Here is a 13,337-nt window from a genome sequence, read left to right on the forward strand (position 1 = left end):
AAGTTTAATGAGCTAATTCAGCACTTAGCGCGGCACCTGGCACTAAGGAAGCTTTCAATAAATGCTTGCTATTACTCACAAATCGAATACTTTTTTGTTTAGGTCTATACCCCTAGAACTCAAAATACTATATTTTAATTGTTCTAATTTGTACCATCTGCAAATGGATTTAAGACTACTTCAAATGATTTTGAAAAGAAGAATTAACAAAATCCTGTTACAAAGGTGCCTGATTTTAGATACAACTATCTCACTTAGAAAACCTCCACTACAAAGCACTAAGCTTGCAACAAAATAGTAAAATGAAAGCCAAATAATATGTAATTTGAATAACACTATATTCAAATGTTCCTCAGCAGATGATAGTAATTGGGAAATGTATAATACTTCCTACACAAATGCATCTAGGGAAAGCAGGCTGTATTTATTCAAAAACTATAAAAGGTTACAATATAAATCTATCAAACAAAATTAATTTTTAAAAGTTATTTTCAAGTGACTCATATGTATTCAAATTCTGACCAAATCAAGACAATCCAATGCACAGATATTATATAGCTCAAGGAACAAAAAGCTTATTAAACAGAAAAGTCTTTTCAATACAGACTCTATATAAATACACAAATCTAACGTTTTAATGTAACATGAACAAATTATAAGTACACGTGTTAGCTATCTTTCTCCAACATTATAGTAGTAAATGTTTTATATTTAGTAAAAACATACAGAAAGTATAAAACCTCCAATCGCATGTAATGTAGACTAAAAAGTGTAAATCAAGTAGAATGTGGCGTTTTTATACGTAAAGATGTACATTTCAGAAAGAATTCAACTTGAAGTAAATCCATTAAAACACATATTGCAAAAGTCACCCACAAAAATGTTTATCATTTGCAACTGTATGTAGAGAACAAACTGCCCAGAAATTAATATTGGAATCTTACTAAGGGATATTATAGCGACTAACTTTAAAGGACAAATCACTTATTTGGGGGCTTAATATAGCAGAGATCAATGTAAATTAAATAACATATGAGTGGAAAATATACAATGTAAAATAGCAAGAGGTAAGAAAACTGAATACTGTGAAAAAGATTTATTAGTGTGTACAAGTTGGTTTTGATAAATTATTGGTTACTTGTTACAGTAAATTACCAAGATTTCCATTGTGACAGTATCTTCCCACAAACATCAGAATCTGGAAGCAATATGTCTTTCTCAAATTGTCATTTAGTGTTTTTTGTTCCCACCCCTCAAAACACACAAAAAGGTTTTTGAATATCAACTAGCCATTGTGGAAGCCATAAGATACAGATATTCATAAACATTACACAAGCTACAATTGAGGGACCTGGACAAACACTACCAACATTTATGAAAAAAGATGTTGGTTTTAAAAGTGGTAAGTACTACAGGAGTTACAATAAATCGCTATTCATGTCCTTCTGAAGCCAAAATGGGAGAAAACCTATTGTCATTCTGCCAAACACCACATAACTAAAAAGCTGTGCAAAGGGTCATGAATCCAATGTACGTATCACAGGATTAAAACTCCAGTTAAGCAACTGAGCTAATCACTGAAGTAAATTAAGAATACCGAACTTTTTTAACATATCAATGCTATTTTAGAAGTATCATCAGAACAAATAGAGATTTAATTATAAATTGGCCTGTGCTACATTTCGTAATGGGAATTTTGTTTAGTAATGAAAGAGAATCTCAAACATCCTAGAATGGCTGTGGAATCATGCTCTTTGTTGTTTCTGAAAGGAAATTTGCCAGGTTTGATGACACCTGTCTACTTCCCTGTGGTTCTGGGAGTTCTACATACCAAGTGATTCAGTAACTGACAGGAGGATTTAAGCAAAAAGAAGACCAAAGGAAGACCTTGTGTCAACATATACTAGATAGATGGATTTTTTAATTACATGATAAATGTAAATCATAAAATCAAATGTACTTATAAAGGTACACCTATTTTATGTTACATAAAAAGAACTGCAGACTGCAAACCATGCATGCGTACTGTAACATTTTACCTAGGAAAGCCAATGAATGGGATTTCTTGCAAATATTTACTGCCATGATACAAAACAATTATGTGCAAACTGCAAGGTCCCTAAAATAGCAGTTAAGGAGTTTATATACAGAAAGATGACACTATATGATCAAATATGCAAGAGATGGAATTTCCCAGAGTTTATAACACAGAACAGTAACCACCGCAGGCTCCGCCTCCACTGCCTTCTTCCCTGTGTGACAGTTTCACTCCTTTATTCTGGTTCTCACTTTCCCATAGTCCTGGTGTCTGAATGATCTTTTCAACAAGTTCCTCAAAGGCACATTGTACACCATCACAGGTTTTTGCACTTGCCTCTGAAATTCAAGGAAAAACAACATAATATACTCCTTTCTGGACACATTCCCATGTTTTTCTGGGAAACTTATGGCATAAATATATTTAAGAGCCAAATCAGCAATTTCTCTCCACAGGTTTAATATTAGTGAATTTCCCCAAACTCTCAAAATTGAGCTATTTAAACTCTATCCATAAGAATACTGGTACATAATCCCAAGATCACTTGATAGATACAAGATCACTTGTAAAGCCCTATTCAAATATTATGCCAAAATTGTTTTTCTTTAAGCTTTCAGTTCTTTTTTTTTTTTTTTTTTGAGACAGTGTCTCACTCTGTTGCCCAGGCTAGAGTGCCATGGCATCAGTCTAGTTCACAGCAACCTCAAACTCCTGGGCTCAAGTGATCCTGTTGCCTCAGCCTCCCGAGTAGCTGGGACTACAGGCATGCACCACCATGCCCAGCTAATTATTTCTATATATTTTTAGTTGGCCAATTAATTCCTTTCTATTTTTAGTAGAGACAGGGTCTCGCTCTTGCTCAGGCTTTCAGTTAATTCTTAAAGCTAGCCCCTAAAGCAGATATTATTCCGATTTTAAAATAAGGAAATTCATGCTCCAAGTAAAACAATTAACCTGATTACTCTGTGCCTGCAAACAGGCAGTTATAGGTGGCTGGATAAATGATATACAACCAGGAACACTGGTCCCACGCTAAGTTTATGCTCACAAAACTCAAATGGACACTTGGCACTGCTTCCCAACCCTACATTTCCCTAATGATTACCTTTCTCACTATCTGAGATGACTATTTATTCCTTCTCAAAACTCCTCTATCTCAGCTGATGATCTAGCATTATGTTGAAAAAAACAGAAGCAATCTGGCAAGAACTCCCTGATCATCCCACTAATAAATTTACAACTTCCAGCATATTTATGCTTACCCTCTGCCTTCACCCCTGGTACACTGGAACAACTGTCCCTGCTGCAATCTAAGCCACCCCTGCTCTAGTTCCTGGAACTGTATTCCTCTCTGGCCTAATTCTCATTCACTGAAGGATCATGTGCTCTCTCTTTTGGATCATACCAATCAGCCTAAAAGTCTGCCAAAATTGTTTTCCATCTTACTAAAAAACAAACTTGACCTCCAGCCTACATATCCTTCTTGTAGCCACTCAGTTTCTCTACTCTCTTTGAAAACTGTTTTAAAGAGTTATCTATATAAGCTGTTTCTGCCTTCTTATCTCACATTCTTTCTTTAAACGACTCTAAATTAGGCTTTTGTTTCCACCACTCCATTGAAACTATTCTTTGTAAGACCACCATATCCTTCATCTTGTTAAATCCAACATCCTAATTTTATTTGACACTTCTGGGATTTGATACTGCTTATCACTTCCTCTTCCTTTAATTACTCTGTTCATTTGACTTCCAGGACATGAAACACTCCCAAAATCCTGTATGTCACGCATAGCCTTATTTGCTGGCACCTCCTTTTTATGCTGCCCTTTTTCCCTGGAATACCAGAGGGCTCGATCTTCAGTCCTTCTCTATCCACATTCTTTCCTGGAGTCATTGCTCCAATCACATGACCTTAAATGCTACCTAAATGGCAATGACCAGCATGTCCACTGGTTATCTGAGAAACATCTCATTCTTATGTGGAAGCAAAATTATGCATCTCCCACTCCCCTACTCAAACCTGCCCTTATCTCAATCTTCTACATCTAAATTAATGGCAGTAAAATTCACCTAGTTGCTTGAGCCAAAAACATAACATTGTCGTTGATTGTTCTTTTTCCTTATCCTCCACATCCTATCTAGCCATACATCCTGTCAGCTTGACCTTCACAGTATCTCCAAGAACTGCCATCTCTCCACCAGCCACTATAGCTACATAGTCAAAGCCACATCAGTTTCATTCATCTGGGCCACTGCAAGAGAAAAGCTGATCTCCTATAACTACTAAACTGCCATGTTGCACAAAAGTCTGTCTTCTACACAAATGGAGCTTTCTAAAGAGTATCAGATCACATCATTATTCCCCTGCTTTCCTCCACACTTAGAATAAAATCCATCTCTTTACTATATGCTATAAAGTCCAACAGGACCGTTTTAATCTCATCTCCCCCCATCACCAGCCTTCTCCCCAACACACACTAGCTGCAGCTCACAAGCTCTCCTCCTGTTCCTTAAACACACTCAGCTGGTTTCTACCTCAAAAAATGTTTGCTATTCTCTCAGCCTGAGATGAGCGCCCACTGGATCTTCTCATGAAGGATTTCTTCTCAAATGACTCAGAGAACTTTCCTTAACTGGCCCCCGCCCCAGTCATTCTCTCTCTCCTTACAATGTTTCATTTCCTTCATAGCACTGCTTACCTATTTAAGTATTTTCCCCCTACTAGAATGCAAGTTCCAAGAGGGGAAGGAGTTTGTCCATTTTGTTCATTGTTATATCCTCAGTGTTCAGTAAGTACTGAGTAAACTCATGTATAGAAATGAGGGACACACAGCAAGTAAACAGTGAAGGTAGTACTCAATTTTCTGAAAATCCCTATATTTTCCACTTATCCCACCCTGCTTCTATCTATATATGATGTTCTCTCAACTCCATTTGCAGGTTCCTAGTAGCTACTAACACCACAGAATGGCTAAATGAGTAATTTCTGAAGCTGGCTTCACACCAGAATCAACTAGGATGCTTTTAACAAACTGCCTTTCAGACCTGTGATAAGGCACAGAAATCTGTAATTTTGAAAAGCTCCCCAGGTGATTCTGATATAGCTAATCCACTTTTTAGATAAGGGGTTGGCAAACATTTTCTGCAAAGTGCCAGACAATAAATATTTTAGGCTTTGTGGGCCATATGGCCTCTGCTGTAACTACTAAACTCCGCCATGTAGCACAAAAGCAGCCACAGACAACATGTACATGAATGGACATGGCTGTGTTCCAATACAAATGGTGCGGCCAGATTTCAACCATATTGTAGTTTGCCAACCCCTGCTCGACCATGTTTCTCAAATATTAATGTGCATATGAACCATATGAAGATATTGTTAAAATGCAGATTCTAATTCAGAAAATCTGGGGTAGCGCCTGAGCTGAAGCATTTCTAACAAGCTCCCAGGTGGTGCTGATGCTAGCAGCATACGGACCAGCAAGGCACAACTTTAACACTGGTTGCCAAGCTTTATCAAATTCCACTATATCCTGAGAGAAGTGATTTGACTGTGTTCTATACGATTTCACATAATGTGATTCTACTTAATTATTATAGAAAGAAAAATAAGATCGGGTGTCGGGCTGGTGGGAGAGGGGAGGAGGAGATGGGTATATACAAACACAATGAGTGAGATGTGCAACGTTTGAGGGATGGGCAGGCTTGAGGCTCTGACTGGGGGGGGGGCGCGCATGGGCAATATATGTAACCTTAACACTTGTAGCCTCATAATACACATAAATAAATAAGTAATAAAAAATGTCAAGAAAAAAATAAATAAATAATAAAATACAGGTAATTTTTTTTCCTTCTAAAACAAAAAGAAAGAAAGAAAAATAAGGAACTTTGTTCTATAGTGAGATTTTGTAGCATGAGGTCACAATAAACTGAATAAATATATAAACAAATAAATTTAGCAAAAACTCCATTTTAAAATTCCTCATTAATTAGAAAGGACAAACATCCATTCACACACCTACCTATAAATAACATGGAATGCTTTCGTGCAAACTTCAGGCCTTCATTTCTATCGACTTCACGATTTTCCTAAAAGATAAATGCGATTATTAAAATAAGCTACGGAAATACAGAACCAAGACGCCAAGTGTCTGCCTTCTTACCTTATCAATTTTATTTCCAACTAGCATGTTTACTATGTCATTCCTTGTACAGTATGTTTCCAATTCATTTAACCAATTATCCAGTTTAACAAAGGTGTCTCTTCTTGTGACATCATAAACTAAAAGAAAAGAGTCCTTTATTAAATAAGCATTAAAAATAAGAAGTAATGTCATTATATTTCTGATATGTAGCCAGAAGTTAGCACTACTATAGAGTACAGACAAGTTTTTTTTCTTGAGCCCTCAGTGTTTAACAATGAGTGTTTACTGATCTAGATGGAAGACACAAGTGTTTAAAAAAAAAAAAAGAAACTACATACATACACACATTTCAATCTTACTAACACATACTGGGACCAAAATAAAATTATATCCTGTGCAATAACTAAAAACCAATTATAGCAAAACAACAGCTGTTTCCACTCATAATGATGAAAGAAGTCTGTCCAAAAACCAAAGAGTGTTTAGATTCAAATATGTGGCAAATTATCAAAATAATTTATATGAATTTAAACATTTATGACCTTGTTAATTTGTTTCTTACAAGAACCAGAATTTGCAACTTTGAAAAAATTATAGTACAGTTAGTGGATGGGTTCCTGATTGTCCTTCTCTGTTACCACTTTCATCTTAAATTATCCTGCATTAAAACAAAGAGCTTATTAATGTAAAGTGGTTTATAAACATAGGAGATGCCAAACCAAAATGGTGTTACTATCAAGCCATGATGCAAAAAAAGAATTCTGCCTACAACTGATCAATATTCATTTTAAACAGTTTCCCAGTAATATCAAGAATGATCACTTTTCAACAAATTACACTGAGTCCACATGATTTCTAAATTTTGTTTGACTATGAATTAATAGCGTTAAATGCTTTGTGCTATTTTTTTAGGACTAATAAAACAGATTCTATCTAAGCAACAAATACTCTTCCTTCTTTTATAAACTGCAACAAATATTAATATGGTAATGACTGAAGACCAGTTTCTGGTATTACTCCAAGGCAGAACAGCACATGAGGATTAATCCTCAGCTACATCCTCATCAACATATGCTTTTACACCAAATATTAATAAATTAGTCTTATCTTTATTTTTTAATGGCTAGACTAAGTGCTGAAAATAAACAAAAAAAGTTTTAATATTTGTTAATAGTAAATGAGGTTAATATAAACTTAAAGTTACATAAAAGTATCCCTAAAGAAAAATAAAACAAGACTTTCACACTAGGAAAATCAGAAATTTCAATAATAATATTTTTAAATAGTGTATTACAGTAAAAACTTACCTAATATAACACCCTGTGCACCTCTATAGTAGCTGGGAGTTAATGTTCTAAACCTCTCTTGACCAGCAGTATCCTAAAAATGACAATTATTGTTAAATAAAACAAAGTATAAACAAAAGACCTTCAATACACTAAGAGTAGAAAATCAAACAGCATTATTATAATAATACTAATGTACAAGCTCATTAAAAATCTGGAATTAATTTATTTTTATTTCAGATTTATGCTGTATGTTTTTTTGTTCCACAGATGAAATGAATTACGCTAAAATCAAAGCTTTTAGCATACCCATCACCAAAATAGTGTACACTGTACCAAAAACCTGGAATTTAAATAAGTGTTTTCTTACTGACAAGTGTTACAGAAATAAAATTAATAAATACTCATATCTAGAAAAATGCAACTAAGTAAAAGTTTTCTACCATTTTGGAATTAAGTTTTTTATCACATATAAAATCCATTTCATTGCAAGCCATGGTTCTCAATTCCAGTTGCATAATGCAATTTTCTGGGAATCCTTGGGTACGACCCCCAAAGATTCTGATTTAATTGTTCTAGGGTAATGACAGGAAGTTTAAAAATCTTCCCAGGTGTTTTTAATGTAGTATTATCAAGGCTGAGAACCACTGATTTAAAGAGAATTGCAGTGGTGTCTTATTTTTGGTAAGGAATTTTTAGGCTGGGCTCGTGTGTTTTCTATATACCTTCTTTCAGGAAAATGTACAAAACCAAACCACTCCTGATTATATGATGTTGCTGACTTATGTTAGGGTTAATGAAGAAAAGACATACACTAGGTAGGAAATGTAAATTTCATGAAGGCAGGAACTCATCTGCTTAACCACCAGTTTAACTCCAGTAGCTAGAGCAATTCTAGACAGAAGATAGTTGCTCAGAACTTGTTTGGGGAAAAAAAAAGAATGAACTAAATTAGTAAGCCTCTACTACTTCTGGGCCTGGTTCCTTCTCTCTGTTTCTTTGTACCATTCTTGGACTGTGGCCTCAATGTACCTAAGATTATATAAAGCAGCAGTTGGCAAACTGGTACCTCAGCCACCCACTTTTTTATTATATAAGGTTTTATTAAACAAAGTTGTATTGAAACACAGCAGGCCCATTTGCTTATGTATTACCATATGGCCTGCTTTAGGGTTGGACTAATTATTTGCAATCTGGCCTTTTAAGAAAAAGTTTGCAGCCTGCTGATGTAAAGTATCCTGAAGAAAAGTAAAGACAAACATGTATACTGAACCACAACTTTGCTACCAGTCTCACCATTGTAAATGAATGTTTTGCTATGGGACAAGGAGAAACTCTCTTAGATATAAAAAGTGTTAATAACCTCTAAGAGGTTTATAAGATTGGAGAGGAATTTTAAACCAGCAATGAGAGGCTCTAGCAATACCTAGTTTCTTTGCCTGGCCAAAGTAGAGAATGCTTTAAGACAACATAGAGTATTTGCCATCTTTTATAGCCCCAGAAGAGAACCCTAAAAGGAAAATAACTTTTCGATGTAAGCCCCTTGGCACATCACCACTCCTCCACAGACACTCCCATTAAACGCAGCATGCCCTTGCTTCCCATCCCTCCACCACAGACACTGACCTGACCCTACTCCGCCACCTTTAAGTGAAGTAACGAATTTAAAACTAAACTTTCTAAACAGATAAATTTATAAAATAAAAAATGATTTCTCTCTTTACAAAAATTCTTATGGCCTCAAAGGTAAAATCTGCCTGATATTTAAAATTATTCAATTTGCACATTAACTCAACTCTTCAAGAACAATAATATAAATTAAAAGCTGCATAAAGCAAAGTAGACTTGTTACCTACAGCAGAATATCATTTCAATAACATGGCATAGGCCAGTATTATGATTTAATCATTAATAAAACATGTCATGGATGCCCAGTAATCTTTATCACTATGATCAAGTGATCAAGACTCAAGTTTTCAGAAAAAACAATAATCACCTGGGAGCCATAATGATGTAACTTCTATGTTTAAACTATACCGCCATTTTCAGAAAGCAACTGGTAATATATATGTATAAAATAAGAAACTAGAAATGCTCATAGCTTTGGATTTGTACTTATTTCAGAAAATCAAATTCATAAAAACTAAATAAAAATACATATTTTAAAAAGACAAACCATTATAAGAAACATATTCTAGCTATTCACTTACATGCAAAAAGACAAATTAACAAATTACTCAGTACCCAGATATACTGTAAGCATTTAACTTTTAGTACCACAGACTACCTTTTTTTTAAGAGAAAGGAAAAACTATTATTTAAAAGACAAGACTCAGTTTTGGAACAGAGAATTTGGAAATTTAAGAAGTAGCTATTTTTCCATACATAGAACACTGTTTCATTTTCATAACCAAATAGCTCTCAGGGAAAGAACCAAGTATGAAATATTTTAGTCCCAAGACTTTCTGTTATGACAGGAAAAAGGTCATTCTATTTGTATAAGGAAACTGTATCCATAACTTCCAGAAGTGGCAAGTGAATATGAACTTCGTTCTCTCTGGTCTTCCCTGAGATCAACTTCAAAAACTGCCTTGATGAAACACGACACAATTATCAGAACTGCAATTACACGTAAAATATCCACAAGGCCCAATGTTTTAAAAGTAAAGATTACAGCAAAAATATTTTAATGTTAAAATATTACATGTGACTTTGACACTTTATATGTAAATAATTAGGCCAGATGTTTTGACATTTTTGGACTCATTTAAGTCTTGACATTTTTGGACTCATTTATAAAAATGTTTAAATAGGTGTGATAATTTGGGCAAAAGAAAGCTGGTGCTATAGCATTAGATAAGGATTTATAATAACTATAAGTTTTATATATGTATATAGTCAGATTTTTGCTTGTGCTTGTTTTCAAAACAGGAATATGTGGTAGGTGTAATGGCATATTTTTAAGACAAAAGAAGCAGAGAGAGCTTTTTGTTTCTATCCCATGGTTTTATTTTCTGATAGGGGAAGGAGAGAATGATAAAGAAGGAGAGAAGAAATTACTGACAATAAATACAGATAAACAAAGGGCTAAAAAAGATCCAGAAAGGCTAAATAATAGAATGTGGGGTGTGGAAGTGAGGCAAAGATGTAGAAAAAAAGCAACAGAGGAAACCCTCACAGCTGCCATTTAGGTTATGATGAGTATGCACTCTCAGGAGGCAGCAGGGGCAGAGCAATGCTTAATTATTCGATTTGATCCTAGAAGAACCTTCTAAATGGGAGGAATTCGTTTTATTTATATAAGTAAAATCACAGAAGAATTGGAGGGAACAATGGATTCATACATTTCTAATATTGAGTGGAAAGGCCTTCCTAAATATGACACAACACCCAGATGCCATGACACTATTTAACTGATATGACCATATAAATACTATACATTGGTATGGCAAGAAAATCCCTACTCTAGCCCTCCCCATCCACACTCATATTCATTCTTAACAAGATCTGAAAGTAAATAACCAACTGGAGAAAAAATTCTGTAGCATATGACAGAATTAGTATTATATACACACATAAGATCACAAACATATATTCATCTTAAACAAGATTTTAAAGATAAATGATAAAGTAGAAAAATTATATGACAAAAAGCTAATATTTTTATTAAATAATGAATGACTTTAATCACGAAAAGGATAAATGCTAAAATGGGTAAAGTACATAACAACAAAATTCATTTAAAAATATGATCAATAAATACATCAGAGGGAAAAAATCTCACTAATCAAAAGAAATGCAAATATAAGTGAAAAAGTATTACTGAGAAATAATGAGAATTATGAGAATAAAGAATACTGAGACAAAAATGAGAAAGACTAGCAATAGTACAGATTAAGGAAGAGTCAAAGTGAATATGTAATTGGTAGAAGTACAAATTGAAAATAAGACTTTTTGGTGTGTATCAATGTTTAATCTTCACATTCTTTTCTGATAGGGGAAGGAGAGAAGAAATTACTGACAATAAATACAGATAAACAAAGGGCTAAAAAAGATCCAGAAAGGCTAAATAATATAATGTGGGGTGTGGAAGTGAGGCAAAGATTTAGAAAAAAAGCAACAGAGGAAAACCTCTGTTTCAAAAGGCTAGCAGGTATAATAGCAGAGACATCTTTGCTATAGGCCTGGAAATATTCTTTAATTTTAAGGGTTATTAATATTAATAACCCTGACGAAAAGTACACATTATATGTGTGAGTTGTGGGGGTGGGAGAGAGTAGGAAGAGACAAACAGGTTAAAAACCATAAGATATAATCCTTTTATTTTGGAAAACAAATACACACACGTGTGTAACAGTATATATGCCTGTGCCTAGATACACTAAAATGTAAATACTAAAGATAAACTTTCTTCTCTAGTAACTTCTTATTGTCTCAATTATCCCTTTTAGAATGAGCCTGTATTATTCTTATAGTCAGGGGGGAAAATCCTCTCTTCTTTAAAGAATATTTCCAGGCCTATAGCAAAGATGTCTCTGCTATTATACCTACTAGCCTTATGATTAGGCAGGAACTAGAAAGTAAATACAAAACAAAACACCCTCTTGTATGACAGAAAAATCTCACTGCAACCAGTAAGTCTTAGAGCCTACTCTAATCTGTACATTTCACAACGCAGTAGCCAGGGCAGAAAAAGGTGATAAATCAACCCTGAAAAGCACATGGAAAATCAAGCCCCTACATCAGTACAGAAAAAAGCCAGTATTCTTACATTGTTTAATATATTTTACTATAATATAGTCCAGCATTTTCAAAATTGTTTTCTGTTAGACATTGCTGTTTTGACTGATATTAAACATATTTGGGAGAGGGGGCAAATAGGCTAACAATCATTTAAAGTATTGTATGTTAGAAAAGATAGATGTAAAACATTAAACACACATAAATAGTTACTTGTTATTTTAGGACAAAATGTATGTTAGAAATAGTGTGCTATCCACCGAACACCAGAGACGAATGACATCATACAATGTATGAACACTTGCTGTTTCAATCTGTGACTGATGTACAAACAGCGTTTACCATTTAACCACCACCTAGAAGTATGTCTCAATTCGATGAGTCCTAATCAGTCCTAATATTATTTATCACATCATAAATATGTATCTATATGTTTAATTACACAGCATATGTGGAAATTAGATATATAAGATAGTATATTTTTATAACTAATATATTTATATGCTAGCAATTATATTTAAATAGAGACAGATATAGGTAGGTAGGTAGATTTAAGGGAGAGACAGAACAGATACACACACACAGACACTGAGCATCATGGATATTTTTGACAGTGAATGCTACCTTGCTTGGCACTAGCATGAAGAGGGCTAGCTAGCAGAGCCATGTGGATCTGAATGGTTGGATTCACAAGAAAATGAAAAGAAACCAGTAAGGAAAAATGAGGTATTAAAAAATATACCCAAAGTTGGCAAATTCAAATTTTATAAATGTCTATACTAATAAACATGAAAAAGACAATTTTTTCCAAGTATCACTACATTCCCCTTCCCCTCAACAATGGTCTTCAGTGTTAGTTCAATCTAGACAGTCTTTTTAAAACTGAAGAAACACACCCAATAACAATGGTTCTCTCTGGCAGGTAAGAGCTTTTAAAATATTCTATTCTGTTTTGAAATATTCTGAAAAGATTATATATTGTAAAAATTTAAGTAAAACATGTCTCTGCCTAATTATCCAATTATAAGATATAACTATTTATATTGTTTATCCTGTAATCAACATCAAATCTCCCAAAAGTTATTTAATACAAATTGTTAATTCACTTCTAGAACACTATACAAATCA

At 34.1% G+C, this 13,337-nt stretch overlaps 1 protein-coding gene across 1 annotated transcript in view; it reads right to left on the reverse strand.

Annotated features, from left to right (window-relative positions):
• Positions 1-1,081: 1,081 nt before the first annotated feature.
• Positions 1,082-13,337, reverse strand: part of RAB18 (RAB18, member RAS oncogene family) — a 180,064-nt gene continuing 167,808 nt past the window's right edge. The window contains exons 5-8 of the mRNA XM_012769822.3: positions 7,491-7,563; positions 6,202-6,320; positions 6,061-6,127; positions 1,082-2,376 (exon numbers count right to left, since the gene is read on the reverse strand). Coding sequence (XP_012625276.1) covers positions 2,201-2,376; positions 6,061-6,127; positions 6,202-6,320; positions 7,491-7,563 — 435 coding nt within the window. The 3' untranslated portion in view covers positions 1,082-2,200. The remainder of the gene's footprint in view (positions 2,377-6,060; positions 6,128-6,201; positions 6,321-7,490; positions 7,564-13,337) is intronic.

Source organism: Microcebus murinus, chromosome 25, assembly GCF_040939455.1.
Source record: "Microcebus murinus isolate Inina chromosome 25, M.murinus_Inina_mat1.0, whole genome shotgun sequence".
In the NCBI taxonomy this organism is placed as follows: Eukaryota; Metazoa; Chordata; class Mammalia; order Primates; family Cheirogaleidae; genus Microcebus; species Microcebus murinus.